Genomic DNA, 19,293 nt, shown 5'->3' on the forward strand with positions numbered 1-19,293 from the left:
AAAGGGCTAGGGCAGGTTCTCCCCTTTCTCTTCTCCTGTTCCAATTGGCTGGAATGCAGATGAGATGGTAGGAGCTGGAGCAGCCATTTCAGCCCATGAGATGATTATAGGTTGAAGGTCTTGGAGCAACAGGAGAGAAGGAAACTAACCCCTTGTTTATGGAACCACCATATCACCCCTGGGCCACTGCCCCAGACTTTTAAGTGAAACAGCAATAAAATATTATTTTTGTGTAAGCCATTATTAACATGGGGTCACTTTTCCCAAGCAGTCAACCCAAATACTTTAATTAAATACAACTAGTAAAGCTGGGTTCTTAAGAGCACAGGATCAAAGAGAGCTGGATTCAAACCCCAGCTCTGACATTCATTCATTCTTTCTATAAAGTACCTATTATGTGCCTAGTATTCTTTTGGGTATTGGTGATACAGCAGTGAACAAAGCAACCTGCCCACTGGTGCCCCTGGGCAAGTGACCAAGATTTTATTTTCTCATCTGTTAAATGGGGGAACACGGCGACTCTCCTAAAGGTCTGATTATGAACCAGGGTTGGGCACAGAACAAGCTCTCAGCAAGTAGGTGCTATTACTCATCTGCAAGTCTGGCTCCAGAGCCCTCACTCGAAATCACTCACAGGGCCTCCATCTAGATCCTAGGGAGGGCATCTGAACTAGCTGTCCCAGTTTTGGGGTGCTTGATCACACAGCCAGAAAACATCCGAGTCAGGTCTCAGGAATGGACCTGACTGCAGCCATGTCGGAGAGCCCAAGGCCAGAGGAAGATGTGCCCCGCCCAAGGCCCCTGGGCCCCTGCTGGCCCAGGCTGTGCTCTTTGGCCCGTCCAGCCCAGCCCAGCCCTTCCCTCCCCTCTCCTCCCCTCGGGGCTGCCCACCCGACCCGGGCCCACTCACTAGTTTAAGTGAGAATCTTTGTTTCTGGGGACTTGACTCGCTGCCAGTGGTGGAGTCAGACTCAGCTGTGGACGGACAAAATGAGGGAGGTTATCATCTGCAGGGAAGATGAGGGTCACTGTCCTCCAAGTAACGAGCAGCAGTTGTGGTTAACGAGTTCCCACGGGGTCAAGTGCATTCTCAACTTTCAAGACTTGAACCTTCTCATTTTCAAACAGCTTCTTTCTTTCTACATCCTTCTCTCTCTAATACACAGCTGTGCACACTTGTGGGTTCCCCTAGCGAATCCCTGAGCCTGGGGGGTGATCCTGAAGCCCCTGACTCAGCCGCTGTATGCATGTGTCTGCATATACGGGTGTGTGGCTGAACCACACTGACTCCATCAGGGCCATCTTAGGCCCACTCTTCTGCCCGCTCCCCTTTCTTAGCCACTGAGCTTTTGCTTATGAGGAGTGTACCCAAACCAGCTGCATTACTCATTAACTTTAACTCTTTGCTTCCTCTGAAAACTGGAAGGCGGCCTTCTGCTGACACAGATGGTTCATGAGGAGTAATGGTCATGAGATCCCTGGGGGAGGAAGCCCCTGGTTCCTGTTGGCCTAGACGTGCTTCTCCCTCAGTAGTCAGACTCTACCTTTAGCTTCGTCCCCTTTCATTCCCTCTGCACCCCTCTGGCAAAACAGAGTGCACTTGCAAATGCTTCCAGATTGCTGACCACCGAATCCTATCCATATGTAAGTTACTCGCCATGATCTTCATAACTGAACTTTATGTTCCTTGCTTTTTTTTGGCTGCATTGGGTCTCAGTTGCCACACTCTGACTCTCTAGTTGTGGTGTGTGGGCTCGGAAGTTGCAGGCTTAGCTGCCCCGTGGCACGTGGGTTCTTAGTTCCCAGATCAGGGATCGAACCCGCATCCTCGGCATTGGAAGGTGGCTATCTTAACCACTGGACCAATAGGAAAGTCCCTCCACTTTGTTTTTTGTCTTTTTTAAAATCTCAAGATTCCTTCTCAGGTCAGGGGATACTATTCATTATTCCTGTCTTTGACCACTATATAAGCTCCCTCCCCTTGGGGGAGGGCCCCTGCAGCAGCCTTCAGCCCCTCAGGGATCCCCTGAGCTCCAAGTCCCGGGGCGGCCCATATGCAAAGGCTGATGCCAGGGGATAGGAAGGCCCAGCGGTGGTGGCCTAGCACAGAACCACGCTGAAGGACCACTTCTGCTCCAAAGCCCAGAGCTCCAGCTGAGCCCCACCCGCCCCCCACCCCTTTCTCCCGCTGCCTCACCCACTTCCTTCCCTTAGCATCTTTAGGTGTCGATCTCCCCCTGGGGCACTTCCTCTAAACATCCTTCGAGCTCGGCCCTTTCCACTTAATGTCAGACCCTGCAGTCTCCTGTCCTGGCACACATTGTTTGCTTTAAGGCTCCTGACAGCCCAGGGAAGGTCTGTGTGCTCAGTCACGTCAGACTCTTCTGCGACCCCCTGGCAGACTGTGGCTGCCAGGCTCCTCTGTCCATGGGGTTTTTTAGGCAAGGATACTGGAGTGAGTTGCCATTTCCTCCTCCAGGGGATCTTTCTGACCCAGGGATCAAACCAGAGTCTTTCTACTACCATAAAATTACGGTGGTTGTTGTTAGCTATATTAAACATATATATAGGCTGCATTGGGTCTTAGTTTTAGTATGCAGGCTCAGCTGCTCTGCGGCATGTGTGATCTTAGTTCCAGGGATAGAACCCACGTCCCATGCACCGGAACCGGTTTTAACCAGTGGACCACCAGGGAAGTTCTCATTCTTGTTTTTAAAAAAAGAAAGAAAAGGAAAATTTTGTTTTAGCCAAATCTGAGAATTACAAGCGGGGAAGAGCATCTCAGAAAGCTCTGAGAACTGTTCCGTGTTCCCACTTCACGGATGAGACCAGAGAGCTGAAGCTTAGAGAGGCCACGTGACACGGGAGGCTCTGTGCCAGGCAGATCTGGGTTCAAGCCCGGGCCCCCCGTCAACTCTGTGTGACTAGGTGTCACACAGGCTAACCCCCTCTGGGCCTCTCTGCTCCACGTCAGTAAGGCAGGAATACTGCAGCTCATCCCGGAGAGTGGATGCAATGGTTCAGAGGGCAGGAACAACAGTGGTACAAATGAGCAGGAGTCACAGCCAGCTTCACTTTTTTTTTTTCCTGGCTGTGCTGCGTGGCTTGTGAGATCTTAGATCTCTGACCAGGGACCGAACCTGGGCCCTCAGCAGTGAGAATGCAGAGTCCTAACCACTGGACCGCCAGGGAATCCCTCAGTGGCACCTTCTTTTTTTTAACGTTTATTTTTTTATTTGGCTGTGCCAGCTCTCAGCTGCAGCACATGGGATCTAGTTCTCCGACCAGGGATTGAACCCGGGCATCCTGCATTGGGAGTCTTAGCCACTAGACTACCAAGAAAGTCCCAGCTTCACCCTTCATATGAGCCACTCAGTGACCCTCTTCCCAGCCTCAGAGCCTGGCACCTCTCTGGGCACACTGGGAGCACTCAATACATGGCAGCTTTTAAAATATAATCAGCTGAGGGCCCACAGCTGGTAAGGGGCAGAGCGGCCTTGGCTGAGACACAGCTCATTCTGGAGTTTGTGAACTGAACGATCACCCAGGGTCCCAGCCAGCCCTCTGTGTCATCCTTCCTTTTTTCTCTTCTTCCCCACCTTCCTAGCCACCCAGGCTGGTGTCATCTAAGACACTGAGATGAAGGGCAGGGAGGTGGTAAAGTGTCTGAGAAGCCACGCTTGCCCACAAGAAGCTCCGGCTGGAGCAGGGCAGGAACCAGGGCTTACTGAGCTCGGCCTTTAGGAGGGAAACTTAGGAAGGTGCTGGTTCTTGGGGGGAAAGGGGGTCCTCCCCACCTGTGAGGAGGGGGCTGGGGGGAATCTTCGAGGGACAACCAGAAAATGGCCAGGGCACCTTGTAGGCATAATAGCAGGATCTGTCTCACAGAGTCACCTCGAGGTCTGAGGGTAAGCACCACTCAATCAACCACTCGATGAAAGCGTTTATCCCACGTGCCCGACACTCAGAAGCAGGTAGGGCAGCTGGCAATTTAAATACAATTTCCTTGCATTTCTGTGCAGATTATAAAGGGCTTTTCTCCTCCACTCTTCTAACTCTCCCTCCTGCTGACAGCTGGAGAGCCAGCTGGGAAACTCTCATTACAGACAGGAGCCAGCAGAGACCCAGGAAGGGCAGTGGACGTGGCCGAGGCCCCTGGAGAGCCTGGATGTAAACCCCTGGCGCTCCAGATGCTGTGACCTGGGAGACCCCTGGTGCATGCAAACCCCATGGATGTATGGAAGGTCCCCACATGTGCCAAAGGCAGACAAGAGTGTGGCAGGCCGGCAGGTGGCAGCCTCTGACCGCCAAGAGACAGGTGACCTTGAACTTGGAGCAAGAATGCCATGCTGGCATCCATCATAACCACAATAACTGAGAATTCCCTGGTGGTCCAGTGGCTAGGACTCAGTACTTCCACTGTGAGGGCCTGGATTCACTCCCTGGTTGCAGAACTAAGATCTTGCAAGCCTCTCAGCATGACCAAAAACCCCAATCCCCACCCCCCCAAAACAAAAACAAATAAACCAGAATGACAACAGGAAGCATTCACATGCTGTTTGCTGTCTGCGCATTGTTCTACTCATTTAACTCTCCAACGACAACCCTGTGAGGTCAATATTAAAGCTCTCCATTTTGCAGGCGAGCCGGGTTGGGAATCCGCCTTCCAATGCAGGGGACGCGGGTTCGATACCTGGGTGGGGAACTGGGATTCCACATGCCGTGGGGCAACTAAGCCCATGTGCCAGGACTAAGACCCCGATGCAGCCAAGTAAGTGAGTAAGTGAAAGTCGCTCAGTCGTGTCTGACTCTTTGCAACCCCATGGACTGTAGCCCGCCAGGCTCCTTTGTGGAGTTCACCAGGCAAGAATACCGGAGTGGGCAGCCATTCCCTTCTCCAGGGGATCTGCCCAACCCAGGGATTAAACCCACGTCTCCTTCATCGCAGGCAGGTTCTTTACTGACTGAGCCACCAGGGAAGCCCAAGTAAATAAACAAATGTGTGTGTGCGTTTTTTTTTAAAGAGCAGTGATTCCACCTGAGGATTACTAGCTGACGGTCTCTCCATCTTTGGAGGGTACTCTGGGACAGCCTGACTCAGTGGTTCTCAACAGTGGGCGGTTCTGCCCCCTAGTGGGCATCTGGCAATGTCTGGGGACAGTTCCGGTTGTCATGATGGGGACAGGGGGCTGGTGCTCCTGGCAGCTGGTGGGTAAAGGCCGAGGATGCTGCTAAACACCCTATTGTGCACAGGACAGTCCCCACAATGAATGCCAAGGGTGCCAAGGCTGAGAAACCCTGGCCTAATTTATAAGAGGGTAAAGTGAAGTCACTCAGTCATGTCCGACTCTTTGCGACCGCGTGGACTGTAGCCTGCTCAGGCTCCTCTGTCCATTGGGATTCTCCAGGCAAGAATACTGGAGTGGATTGCCATTTCCTTCTCCAGGGGATCTTCCCAACCCAGGGATCGAACCTGGGTCTCCTGCATTGCAGGCAGACGCTTTATCCTCTGAGCCACCAGGGAAGCCTGCATACTTAAAACGAGCTCTAAGGGACCCCGGGGGGAACCCATGGAAAAGAGAGGCAACCATTCCCCCCAGAGCAGCTGAAACTGAGGACCAGGGAGAGGCTCAGGCATGCTGCTGGGAGAAACACACGGGTGCGTTAAGGGGCGGCAAGTGGAGTTTCTAGAACCACACACTTTGCAGGTGTGAGTAAATTAAGGGCCTTGCGCTGTGGGGCTGGCCCAGAGGACCCAGGGGGCCCGGTGCAATCAAGGGCTTTCCGGGTGGCACTAGTGGGTGAAGACCCTGCTGGCCAAGGCAGGAGGTGCGGGTCCACTCCCTGGGTCGGGGAGGTCCCCTGCAGGAGCGCGCGGCAACCCACTCCAGTGTCCTTGCCTGGAGAATCCCATGGACAGAGGAGCCTGGCGGGCTGGAGTCCATGGGGTCTCAGAGTTGGACACGACTGAAGCGACTTAGCACGCGCACACACAGTGTAATCACAAGGGCCCTTAGGAAGAGGGAGGCGGGGGAGATCTGACCACAGAAGAGGAGAGGGCATGTGATGGCAGAAACAGAGGCTGGGGTGATGTTGCGCTTTGAGGATGAAGGGGCCACAAGCCGAGGAACGCAGGCAGCCTCCAGGAGCTGAGCCCGCAAGGAAAGAGATTCCCCCAGGAGCCTCTGGCAGGACCAGCCCTGCCCACATCTTTTTATTTTTTTGGCCACGCTGTGAGGCATGCAGGATCTTAGTTCCCCAACCAGAGACTGAACCTATGCCCCCTACAATGGAAGCATGGAGTCTTAACCCCAGGACCACCAGGGAAGTCCCTCTCCCCATGTTTTAACTTTAGCCCCGTGAGACGGATTTCAGACTTGGGACCTCCACAACCAGAAGAGAATAAACGTGTGCTGTCTTCAGCCATTAAGATTGTGGTGATTTGTGATGGCGGCCACAGGAAGGGACTACAAGGCATGTACCTCCATCCACAGGGGCACAGACCCAGAGGGCAGGACTGAACTTGAATCCTAGCTGCTTCTAGGGAGCAGCTCTCCACACGCACCGCAGTGAGCAGCTGCAGAAATGGATGTAGAAGCCTCTATATTGGTCCTCCCAAATTGTGCCAGGGGGACCAGGGAGGGTGATGGTACAATTCAGTGTTTGACAAAGGAAGAGACAGTGCCATCTCATAGGACCGTTACGGGAGTAAGACGAGTTGATGAGTTAACAGACATAAAGGACTTAGCAGGGGGCACCCAGAGTCGGCCGGGCGTGTCAGCTACTGTAATAAACATCACCGTTCTGGTTGCTGCCGTTGTTTTACTGCCGGTTTTCAGCTACGTCCTCCTGACTGGTGCAGACTGGCTGGAGCCAAGGGCAACCTGTCCCGGGGTAACGCCGCCCTGAAGCACATCCACATGCAGCTCCCCACCCCACGGTGCCCACGCCAGCACCTGGGCCTGGCACCAGGCGGGTATCTGCAGGAGAATGAATGACGCTGGCGGGCTGGGAAGGGGTTTGCTCTTTGCATCAAACAACCCGAGCCACAGAAGGTGAAGACACACGGCCCAGGGCCTGACCTTCCACTGCAGGGTGCTGGTGTGAGGGCATGGGTGGCTTCAGCCTTCAGATGCCTCTTGCCTTGTTTGCCTTTCTCCCTCTCCCCTCCCCGCCCCTGGGGCTCTCCCCATCCTGCTCCCTCCAGCCGAACAGGCCCGCAAGAGTCTACCAATCTTGGTTACTGTTGAGCCAGCACCACTAACAAACACCTGTGGCTGGGCTTGTCCTTCACGGGGTTCATTACTCTCTGACCCCACACAGATCACGCTCTGCACCCGGCGTCCCTCTCCTCCTACACTCTTGGAGCAGTCTGCATTTCAGAAAGAAGGTCATGGGCTGCTAACTTCAGGGACACCGCACCTGGCTGCTGAGCTGCCTGATGTCAGCTGCGGTCATTTTGAAACTTTGCAAAGAAAGAAAACCAGAAAAGCAAGATCTTCACTGGAATATAAAACCTCTCCCTATTCACCAGAGAGGGGAGCACAGTTCTTCAGGTGCTTGCCTGCTGTGACAAAGCTAATTCTTCTATTTCCTTCAAACCCTGTCTCTGTGATTTTTTTTATTCAGCATCGATAGACAGAGCGGGGGTCAAGCTTTTGGCAACACTCCCTCTATCCTCTTCTCATTCCGATTCCCTCCTCTTCCCTCCCGCCCTCCCCCTCTTGTGGTGTAATGGTTACAAAGCCAGAACACCTAGGTTCAAGTCCCAGTTCTGCCTCTTTGAGGCCGTGTGACCTTGGGTGAGTGGCTTTCCCTCTCTGTGCTCCAGCGGTAGGATGAGGTAACATGAGTGTCTCCCCCTAGCATGGCTGGGAGCAATAATAAGTGGCCCCAGAAGAGTGTCCAGCAGGGAGTGCAAGCTCCCGAGTGTCCCTTCATGCTCCCCTCTCTCTCGCCCTTGCCTTCTGTCCCTCCACGACTAACGCTGCCTCTGCCTGACAAGATCCCTTTACAGTTTTCCAAGCTCATTGCCTCTCTCCCTTCTCGTGCTTTGGGGTCAACAGCCCCAGGAGGCGGGCAGGACACTCTCTCTCACTTTTCCAATGGGGACGCTGAGGGACAGCTGCTTGCCCAGGCTTACTGGGTGCACGAGAGCCAAGTCACGGCCCTATCCGGGTCTGTCTCCAACACCCAGGCTCTATGGCAGGACAACCAACCTGAGGCTCAGAACTTCCTGCATGAGTGTCTGCCTGGCACTTCCAAGGCCAAGGTCTCCTCTCTCAGAATCCACATTTCTGGCTCTTCCTGAAAACTTGGAAGCTCTCTGGAGCCAGGGCTAGCCATTAACACCTCTGGGTTTCACTTTCCTCATCAAGAAAATAGGGACGATGACCATACTGACATCGTGAAGTGGTTGTGAGAATTAAACTGATTAACGTGAAGCAAACAGATGTCCATGGGAAAACCTATACACGCACATGTTCGCAGCAGCATTATTCATCACGGCCCAAAGTGGACACAGGTAAAGCCAGCCGACGAAGAGAACCGGACGTGACAGAGACATCCTATTCAGCCGTAAACAGAGGGCAGTTCTGACAAAGGCAGCCGTGCGGGATGGGCCTTGGAAACATCGTGCTGAGGGGAAGAAGCCAGACGTGAAAGGCCACACAGTGTACCGCTTCATTTGCCGGAACTGTCCGGAACAGGCCAAGTCCATAGGGATGTAAAGTAGGTTAGTCGCTGCCAGGAGATGAGAGTGACTGTTAGAGGTACAGGGTTTCCTTTTGGGGTGACAGAAATATTCTGGAACTAGATGGTGGTGATGGTTGCACACCATCGTGAATCTGCTGAAACCCACTAAATTGTAGACTTTAAAGTGGTGAATTTTACGTTATGTGAATTTTATCTCAATTTTTAAAAAGGCAACAAAAAATCTCACAAAACCACATAAAGTGCTTACTTAGACAGGGTCTGGGTCTGGAGTATGAACGCAGTAAATGTCAGGTTGATTAAGACTAATATTTCCAGCACAGTTATTTTTTTCTTCACTGAAACAAGGTGTCTGACTGCATTTTTTTGCTGCCACTGCTGCTGCTGCTAAGTCACTTGAGTTGTGTCCGACTCTGTGCGACCCCACAGATGGCAGCCCACCAGGCTCCCGTCCCTGGGATTCTCCAGGCAAAAACACTGGAGTGGGTTGCCATTTCCTTCTCCAATGGACTGCAGCGCACCAGGCTCCTCCGTCCATGGGGGTTTGTTTACCTACTGACAGTTTTTAAGCTTGGCCCTGCTTCTTCCCCTCCTGCTGATAAGAAAGCCTGGAGCTCCCTCTTTTGCTAATGGTTGAGATTCAAACCACACGAAGCTCTGGCTCATGTACAAACTCTTCACCCCCGCCTTACCTCTTTTAACCACAATAAAAACCTGCGCTGGGTGCTTTTCCTTGTTCTTGTAGAGCTGTTCCCTGCCCCTCACCTCATTTCTCATAATGCAAGCACCAACGTTCGGGGGCAGGGTCCATCCTATCTCTGGTGGCAGAGATGGGCTTCTCAGGTGGCACTAGTGGTAAAGAATCCGCCTGCCAGTGCAGGAGACATAAGAGACGCAGGTTCAATCCCTGGGTCAGGAAGACTCCCTGGAGGAGGGCATGGCAACCCACTCCAATATTTTTGCCTGGAGAATCCCATGGACAGAGGAGGTTGGTGGGCTACATTCCATAGGGTCGCAAAGAGTCAGACACAACTGAAGCGACTTAGCATGCATGCATCCATCCTATCTCTGCAGGGCAGATAGAACAGTCATCAGTGCCCTTATCTCCCAGCCACACTGGGCTTGCACCCCCGTGTGAGGTCAGTAGCGGCCTCTACACAGGGCACAAGCTCTCTGGTTGGCCACAGTTCCCACCACTCCCAGTCGCCTGACTCCCAGCCTCCTGCTCGCACTTACTCTACCTGCCCGGTAGCTGCAGGCGCCTATGCTGTAGGCAACTATGGCTGCGGTCCCAAATCTACGAGAAAGCTGCCTTGAGGCAGGTCTGCTGCTGGGATACACTTTCATTTCTGTTCTCAGAAAGAGGTTCTCTCCCCTCTGCCTGGGCTCCAAGACGGCCCACCCAGCCCAGCACCTGCCCGCCTGTGCGCAGAGTGTACCTTCATAGAGAATGCCTTGGTCACCCCGGGTCTGCAGGCATCTCAGCTTCCAGTGCCGCCCACTCTTGTCTGTCAGCACCGTCCCCACTGGCAAAGCCTCCAGCGAGGTGGTCACCCGGCTTCGCTTCAGGGTCTGAGGGCTTTGTCTGGTCGTCTGAGGGCTGCTACGGGGAGTTGGGGATCTGCTCAGGTGCCCTGCAGGAGGATGGTCAGAATAAAGGAAAGGCAGCCACGGGGATGGTAGGGAGCTGTGAGGAGAGAGGGGAGAGGTCAGCTCCGGCCATGGAGAGATGGACTGCAAGGGCAGCCCGTAGGCAGGGTGGCGGGGGAGGATGCTGGGAGGAGGGTCCAGCAAGCGGGAGGCAGGCCTGAGCAGAGGCATGGTGCCCCACTGGCAGATGACCCTCCTCTCCCCCCCCACTGAGAGGCAGGCCAGGTTGAGTAAAACTCTCACCTTTGGGTTTCCCACTGGTACTCAAGGTGTCTTCAGATCCAGAACTCTTGCCTTCTGAGGGGAGGGATAAGGAGGGGGAGGCAGCAGAGCTGGACCATTTCACTTTCTTGGAAGATGTTTCAGAACTGGTGTTCGTCTTCCTCCTTGAGCCTAGAGAGGCACACCGAATGCAGACTGCAGTTACAAAGGCCCTTTCCAGGAACCATCAGACCAGAAACCCTGAGATCATATTCAACCACTCTCTTCCCTTTGACCCTCACAGCCAAGTTCTACTTCTTTCAGCTGAATAACCTAAGCACACTCTTCCTTTCAGTTATTCTCTTCTTCATGGGTCTGAACCCCTTTCATACCCTCGAGCACTGTGTGGTCTCCTTTATATAATCTCTTCAGATCTATCTTCCAACTCACTGTTCTCCCTTAAGCTGTGTCTAGGCCACAGCTTAGAGCATACTACGAGTTTCTGATTGCCATGATGTTATTCATTTGGTTGTGCTGGGTCTTAGTTGCAAGATGTGGGATCTAGTTCCCTGAGCAGGGATCGAACCTAGGCTCCCTGCGTTGGGAACACAGAGTCTTAGCTACTGGACCACCAGGAAGTCCCAATATTTATTTTTATTATCACAGATTTTATTTGGTTCTTTAAAATTCTGCCTAATCAATTCTAACTAGTTTTTGTTCCTTCATTATCAGTAAGATTTCTCTGCACCCAAATCTGTGCCAGGCATGGTCCCGGGTGCTATGCAAACAATAGGTTACAATCAACAGAGCTTACAAACCAGGATAAAACTCCTATCCTCACAGAGCTCAAAACTGAACAGTAATATAAATGAGTAAAAGAATATATTTAGGGCTTCCCTGGTGGCCCAGTCAGTAAAGAATCTGCCTGTGATGCAGGAGACTGTCTCAAGTGCAGGAGACGCAGGTTCGGTCCCTGGGTTGGGAATAGCCTCTGGAGAAAGAAATGGAGCAGCAGGAAAGTCCCCTGACTTTGTTTTAGTAGGATCCTTTGGACTGCCACTTGAAGAGAACCACAGGTGATGGAGAAGCAGGGACAGCAGGGGTAAGAAAGCTTCTACGACAATACTGGTGTGGGTGAGATGGACCAGGGTGGTGGGAGGAAGTGGTCCGATTCGGCAGCAATTTTTAAAGGGAGAGCTGACGAGACCAGCTGGAGGGCTGCAGTTGTGGGGTGGGAGAGCAAGAGAACTTGAGGATGACTCTAAGGTCTGAGAAACTGGACAAACTGAGTTGCTGTTACCTTGATGGGGAAGGCTCTGGAAGGGGCAGACGGGGCAGCAGGCCTATAAAAAGGTTGGTTCTGGGCACGTGGAGACATGTGTGGGATACCCGATAGATGTCAAGCAGGCAGTCTGACTTATATGGATATAGATTTCAGGGGAGGAGTCCAAGCCAAAGACAGAAATGAGTCAATGTCAAGTTTAGAGCTGTGAGTCTGCTAAAGATACCTGAGTAGAGAGAGACTGCGTAGAGAGAGAGAGCCTGAGCTCTGGGCTTTAGTATCCACGCAGGGACAGGCAGGCTGCAAAGGTATCTGTGGTCTCTTCCTAGATGCACGCACATACACACATCACCCCTCCTCCAGGGAAAAGCACAAAGGCCCGGTTCTTACCTTGGGAGGATGATGTAAACGGTTTGACAAAGGACTGGGACCCCGCATGTTTCTCTGTAGGCAAAGGTTTTCCACAGTAGGGGCAGAACTTGAACGTTGCTTCAATACCTCTGCCACAGTCTGGACAGATCATGCTGGAAAACAGAATGGCGGGGGGGACAGGAAGCTGAAAAACTTAATCTATTGCTGTCGAGTAGTCACCTGAGTTCCTCATGGTGACAAGAATGCAGAAGGAAGAAAAGTTATCATACCTGGAATACCCTCTCAGAAAGCAGCCTTTTTTCCTTTCTGGCCGCACCCTGTGGCATGCTGGATCTTAGTTCCCTGACTGGGGCTCCCTGCAGTGGAAGCACAGCGTTGTAACAACTGGACCACCGGGGCATTCCCACAAAATGGCCACTTCTAAAATGAGTTCCTGCCCCGTGTCCAGTCTCTCCCTAAGGGCCCAGGGCAGGTACAAAGCAGAACAAACGCAGAGTGAAACTACAGAGCTCACAAAAGGTACAGGAATGCCTTAAGGTCAATAAAAGTTGGGCAGGAGAACTGCTTCAATCATGGAAGCATTGAGGGTCTTCAACTGTAATTGTGATGCTCATCTCTTGAACCACGTAATGGGGATGAGAGAGACGGTTAGTGCTCACCAGATAGCCACATACTCCCCCTGCAATTCCCGGGGTTCCTTACAGTGAGATTGGGGCCACATGACTAGTTCTGGCCAATGGGGTGTGAGCAGAAGTCATTTTCTGGCCAAGGTAGTTAGGGGCCCCAGTAGCTCCTCTGCCAGCCGTCCTCTGCAGGGATGGCCCTCAGGAGGCAGGGGCACGAGATGAAGGCAGCTGCCTGGTCCACACTGCAAGCCCGTGACTGGCAAACAAACTCTCCTTATGCAAACCACCAGGATTTCAGGGTTTATTCATTACTGCAGCACAGCCCACCACATCCTGACTCTTAGTCAGATGATGGATGTTCATTATGATACCCTCTAAGCCTTGTGTATTTCTGGAGTATTTCCTAATACTTTAAACAAAAATCAAAGCCAAAATCACACACAGAGCTTGTGACAAATGAGGACGCAGCAGGCATATTCACTAGCGTGGGCAGCCACAGCTCACTCCCACAGACTAGACGGTTTAGACGACAGCAATGTATTTTCTCACAGCTTTGGAGGCCAGAAGCCTGACATCAAGGTGTCAGCGTTTGCTTTCTTTGGAGGCCTCTCTCCTTGGCGTGCTGATGGCCACCTTCTCACTTTGTCCTCACGTCCTTGTCCCTCTGTCTGCGTTCTAATCTCCTCCTCTTATAAGGATACCAATCATATTGCATTAGGGCCTATCTTAGTCTGTTTAAATGGCTATAATCAATATTAGAATGATATAATAGTAGTAATAAATATAATAAATATTGCAGACATGGGACTTCCCTGGTGGTCCAGTGGTTAAGAACCTGCCTTGCAATGAAGGAGACGTGGGTTTGATCCCTGGTTGGGGAACTAAGATCCCACAGGCCATGGAGCAACTAAGCTTGAGCACTGCAACTAGTGAGCCTGTGAGTCACAACTAGAGAATCTGCACGCCTCAGCTAAGACCCAACACTGCCAACAAAACTAAACAAAACAAAAAAGCCCGCAGCCTGGGTGGCTTACAGACAATAGAAACTTACTTCTCACAGTTCTAGAGACTGGGAAGCCCAACATCAGGGCACCACTGTGGCTGGGTCCTGATAAAGGCCCTCTCCTGGGCTAGACTGACAACTTCACCCTGTGTCCATATACGGTGGAAGGGGCTGGGCAGCTCTCTGGGTCTCTTATAAGGGCATTAATTCCATTTATGAGAGCTCCACCTTCACCAGGACTTCCCTGGTGGCTCAGACGGTAAAGCGTCTGCCTACAATGCGGGAGACCCAGGTTCGATCCCTGGGGTGCGAAGATCCTCTGGAGAAGAAAATGGCAACCCACTCCAGTACTCTTGCCTGGAAAATCCCATGGACAGAGGAGCGTGGTAGGCTACAGTCCATGGGGTCCCAAAGAGTCGGACATGACTGAGCGACTTCACTTTCACTTTCTACCTTCATGACCTAACTACCTCCCAAAGGCCCCACTTCCTAAAACCATCACATTGGGCATTTCAACATATGAACTCTGGGAGAGCACAAACATTTAGCCCATAGCAGGCCCACCCTAAAGACCTCATTTTAATTACCACTTTAAAGGCCCTATTTACAAATATGGACACATTCTGAAATACTCAGGTTGAGGGTTTCCATGAACAAATTTTCGTGGGACACAACTCAGGTCATGAGAGCAGGATGAAACTAGTTCATAACAGAAGTAGAGAAACTCAACAGGGATAACAGTACAACAGGCATTTTCAACGAATATATTTTAAACAGCAAAAGGAAAAAAAGCAAAATTATTTCATTTGTTCTTAGTGTACAGTCCTGGTTATTAGCTGGGATATCAAAATCAAAGTCAAAATAAACTTTTGCTCATGACTTCATTTAACCTTGCAAGACAAAGGTTTTTTTTTCATTACTTTTATTTATCTTTGACAAACAACAACTGTCTATATTTAAAGTGTAAAACTTGTGTGTATAAGTATATGCCTGTGTGTGCTCAGTTGTGTCCAACTCTTTGTGAGTCCATAGACTGCAGCCCGCCAGGCTCCTCTCCCCATGGGATTTCCCAGGCAAGAATACTGAAGTGGGTTGCCATCTCCTCCTCCAGGGGATCTTCCCCATCCAGGGATTGAACCCACCCACCCCAGGGACTGAACCTGTGTCTCTTGGGTCTCCTGCACTGACAGGCAAATTTTGACCCGCTGAGCTATCAGAGAAGCCTATATATATATATGTATGTATATGTATATATGACACGAAGAAGGCAATGGCAACCTACTCCAGTACTCTTGCCTGGAAAATCCCATGGACGGAGGAGCCTAGTGGGCTGCAGTCCATGGGGTCTCAAAGAGTCGGACACGATTGAGTGACTTCACTTTCTCTTCTCACTTTCATGCATTGGAGAAGGAACTGGCAACCCACTCCAGTGTTCTTGCCTGGAGAATCCCAAGGATGGGGGAGCCTGGTGGGCTGCCGTCCATGGGGTCGCACAGTTGGACACGACTGAAGTGACTCAGCAGCAGCAGCAGCAGCATATATGACAAACTGAGATTAAAACAGTGATCATAGTTCAGGCATAAAAAACCAAAACTGGGTGGTCACTGAGGATCTGTGAGAACTTGAACTTTCTGTGACTGCTGCCTAACCCAAGGACACAAACAGTGTTTTGAAACATCTGCTACCTGGCATCTTGTGTGTCAGGGTTGTTCCCCTGTAACCAAACACCCATTTTGGATCCCAACTAATTCTTGCTTAACAAGCACCCTTACTTCTTGCCAGCTCCAATTGTAATTCTTGATAAACAACTCACGTAACTAATTGTGGCCTTACAGTTTTTGCCTTTAGAAGCCTCCTCCACTTGTAGTCCAACAGAACACAATTCAAGTTGCTTCTTTTTATTATTTTATCAAAACACAAATATATGTATACCTTTTAAAAATAAAAGTGTTTATTGAATTTTTCACAACATTGTTTCTGTTTTACATTTTGTGTGTTTTGGCAGCCAGGCACATGGGATCTTAGTTCCCCAATAAGGAACTGAACCTGCACCCCCTGCACTGGAAGGTGAACTCTTAACCACTTGACCACCAGGGAAGTCCTGATGCATTTATTAGGACGTTCTCAAGTGCTTCTTGAATGTGGGTCTCCTGGGCTGCAGTCCTAACAAACCTCAAATAAATGCCTATTTTAATCAGGTCCCCATTTCTGAAATTTTGGTTAACAGTATACATTATGAAACAATTACCCTAATAAAACGAATTCACATATCCACCACCTCTCATAATTCCAACTTGTGTGTATGTGTGTGTGTGGTGAGGAAACTTGCGATCTACTCTCTTGGCAAATTTCAAGTATACACCCACATTATTACTTACCATAGTTTCCATGTTATACATTAGGTCTCCAGAACTTAATCATCTTACAATAGGAAGTCTGCACTCTCTGATCAGTATCCCTTTTCCCCCACAGCTTCTGGTAAGCACTGTTCCACTCTGTTATCATGAGTTTGCACTTCTTTTTAAATTCCACATATATGTGGGATCATGTGCCTGGCTCAATCCAATTAAAACATTTTCCTTTATTCACTTTAAAGGCTGGTCTCTGTTGCAATTGCAAAGAGGGGAGTCCTTACAGTCCCAGGCTTTAGGCCCAGGCTGCCTGGATTTGAATTCCAGATGTGCTCTTTGCTGGACATGTTACTTACCCTCTCTGTGCCTCAGTCTTCTCAATGGTGAAATGGGGCTTTTAACAGTTCCTATTTGACAGAGTGGCTTCCTGGGTGGCTCAGTGGTAAAGAATTTGCCTGCCAATGCAGGAGATGCATGAGATGTGGGTTTGTTCCCAGAGTCGGGAGTATCCCTGGAGGAAATGGTAACCCGCTCCAGCATTCTGGCCTGGAAAATTCCATGGACAGAGGAGCGTGGCAGGTTGAAATCCATGGGATTGCAAAGAGTTAGACACAACTGAGCCTGCTCACATTTGAAAATGGTTGGAGGCATAAGTGGAATACATTTTTATCAACTGCAAAGAACAGGAAAGTCCTTTATGTTACTGGTTATCATCTTCCATTTGTTTATATTTCTATTCCTCCCTTTTTTTTTTTTTTCTATATCTTAAGCTCTGAGCCTCTCAGATCTCTCTAGTTCCTCTTGGGGCAGACTCATGAAACTCCAGTGTCTGCCCTTGAAACCACTGCCATGCCCATGATAACTTTCCTCCTGGGAATGAAGTCTGAGAGAAGCAACACACAAGAGATGGAGCAGGAACAGGCTGCTGGTGGGGAATAGGCTTTCAGAGGCATGCGCCCGAGGGGATGGTACCTTTACGGGGTCACGATCTGGCCCTCAGATTCACTGGGCTGGAAACTCCATCTTAATTGTGTCCTGTAAATGAATAAACGTGGAGAGGCTGACTCAGGCTTGCTGTACATGGGAGTAAAAAATAATGACTGATGTTTATTGAAAATTGGCTATGCAACCAACACATGCTATGTTCATTCATTTATTCAATGATTATTCACTGAACTCCTACAGCAGCAAAGGAAATCAACAGCTCCTGACCTGACAAAGCTCATTCTAGTGGGGGAATACAAGCTTAATAAACAAATAAGAAAGTAACTTTAAAAAGTCACACGAGGAAAGAGCTATAGTAAACTCTCAATAAATATGTGTAGAAGAAAAGAATCCGAGGGCTGGAAGTCACCATTTTAATGTCATCTGGCTAGCTCAGGACTCAAAACCAAGGCTCCAACACTCAAGTCAGTCTTTATCATTCATTAATACATTTTCTTTATTGACTTGTTCAATATTTACTGAACATATGGAGTGTGTTAAGTATTGTATTCCTCCTGGCAGGTCCTGAAATGCAGCACAGCAAAACAGCTAATGGCTAGACTCCACCTTAGGGCAGGAGGAATAACAGTGAAATGATTTGCCTCGGCCCCGCCCTCCGGAGGGACCACAGATGACGTAGTACCAAGGCGGGGCTTCCGTCACACTCTCCATTAGCTTTGCCCGTCTCCGTTGTATCCACGCCCACCACCAAGACCGGACAGCTGCAGCTGACAGGTTATCTCGGAGGCCAGAAGATTCTCTCATCCCGACCCGCGATCCCCGCTCCCGAGGGCTCAGTCTCCCACAAAGGGTCGCGCTGACGTCACAGGCACCACGACCGAACTGTGGCTACGCCCCTACTCCGCCTCGTCTTCCCCTCACCTCTGGATTTGGCGAGCTGAGTGGGCAGACATATATTTGCAGCCAGACTCTCTTGACCCTCCAGGGGAACTGGGACTCACCTTCTCAGTTGCCCTGCGGAAACTTCCGCTAGGGCGGGAGGCGCTGCGCGCGCATCCTCTCGCCAGGAGGACTGCGCCCGCGCAGCCTATGCCGACTTCCCGACTGCCTGTGGGCCGTGCCTGCCTGGGAACTCCATTTCCCAGGCACCTTTGCGGCAGGCCAGTCCGGTGACTCAAGGCTGGGGGATGGATTATTCCCTCATCGCCCAACCCTATTCCACCTTAAGTAGAACGCTTTCTGTTTCTACTGCGCATGTGCCAACATAGGGCCAATCGTAAGGAGGGATGAACTCCTATGCATTTTCCCGCCAATCAGAGGTCACAGTCTGATTTCTCCCGCCTCAACTCCGCCCCTTACCACCGCGCGTCTTCTCAGGAATTGTTTCCTCCTCATGTGTTTCCATGGCGACACTCTATCTGTCTCCTTCAGAAATGGAAAACCCTCTCAGTCTTCTCGAAAAGGCAGAAGAGTGATTTGGTTGCCCATCAAAAACTTGTCTACAATACCCAAATGCCATCTGGGGCCGATTGTTTTTCTAGTCTATTTCCCAGCGTGCTCAGCGGGCCCGCTAAAGACAAGGAAGCTGGTGGAGATGGGAAGACAAGAGAAGGCCTCCGCACAGCCCTCTGGGAAACAGTCCTGGCTCTGGCCCGGAGGCTCCTGGGTGAAGTAGTCGTGAAGATATTCGCCCGGCACCGGAAGTGTATACGAGTAGGCGCTTGTGAGAGCAGTCGCGTGTCCGCCTCTCGCCTGGCTGTCGTCGTGTCTGTTAATCCGGTGGACTGCAGTCTCGAGGTGAGGATATACCGGGGCTGGGCTCACTGAGAACTCTGGAGCCTTGTGGGCAAGGTCCTTCCCGAGGGGTGACGGAATGCTTTTGGGGCGATTTCGGCTCTGGGCGCGTCGCCTTGGGCTGTGGTTATCTAGGTGGAGCCTCGAACGCTGGTTCGGAGTAAAGGATCAGGATCTTGCTAACGTGCTTCCCTGGTAGCACAGTTGGTAAAGAATACGCTTACAATGCAGGAGACCCAGGTTCGATCCCTGAGTGGGGAAGATTGCTTGGAGAAGGTAATGGCAACCCGCTCCAGTATTCTTGCCTGGAAAATCACATGGACAGAGAAGCCTAGCAGGCTTCAGTCCTTGGGGTCG

At 51.0% G+C, this 19,293-nt stretch overlaps 1 protein-coding gene and 1 non-coding gene across 9 annotated transcripts in view; both read right to left on the reverse strand.

Annotated features, from left to right (window-relative positions):
• VRK3 (VRK serine/threonine kinase 3) overlaps positions 1-18,203 on the reverse strand; it is a 36,883-nt gene extending 18,680 nt beyond the window's left edge. For 5 of the 8 annotated variants that reach the window (XM_068992426.1, XM_068992421.1, XM_068992427.1 and 2 more), the window contains exons 1-7: positions 18,064-18,163; positions 17,170-17,232; positions 12,487-12,573; positions 12,236-12,369; positions 10,606-10,755; positions 10,152-10,346; positions 911-975 (exon numbers count right to left, since the gene is read on the reverse strand). In XM_068992426.1, coding sequence (XP_068848527.1) covers positions 911-975; positions 10,152-10,346; positions 10,606-10,755; positions 12,236-12,368 — 543 coding nt within the window. In that variant the 5' untranslated portion in view covers position 12,369; positions 12,487-12,573; positions 17,170-17,232; positions 18,064-18,163. Of the gene's footprint in view, positions 1-910; positions 976-10,151; positions 10,347-10,605; positions 10,756-12,235; positions 12,370-12,486; positions 12,574-17,169; positions 17,233-18,063 lie in introns of all 8 variants that reach the window. The other 3 variants (XM_068992422.1, XM_068992424.1, XM_068992425.1) reach the window with 3 other exon arrangements.
• Positions 5,453-5,524, reverse strand: TRNAC-GCA (transfer RNA cysteine (anticodon GCA)). The gene has a single exon. It is a non-coding gene; the product is annotated as a tRNA-Cys (tRNA).
• Positions 18,204-19,293: the final 1,090 nt, after the last annotated feature.

Source organism: Capricornis sumatraensis, chromosome 20 (genome assembly GCF_032405125.1).
Source record: "Capricornis sumatraensis isolate serow.1 chromosome 20, serow.2, whole genome shotgun sequence".
NCBI classification, from domain to species: Eukaryota; Metazoa; Chordata; class Mammalia; order Artiodactyla; family Bovidae; genus Capricornis; species Capricornis sumatraensis.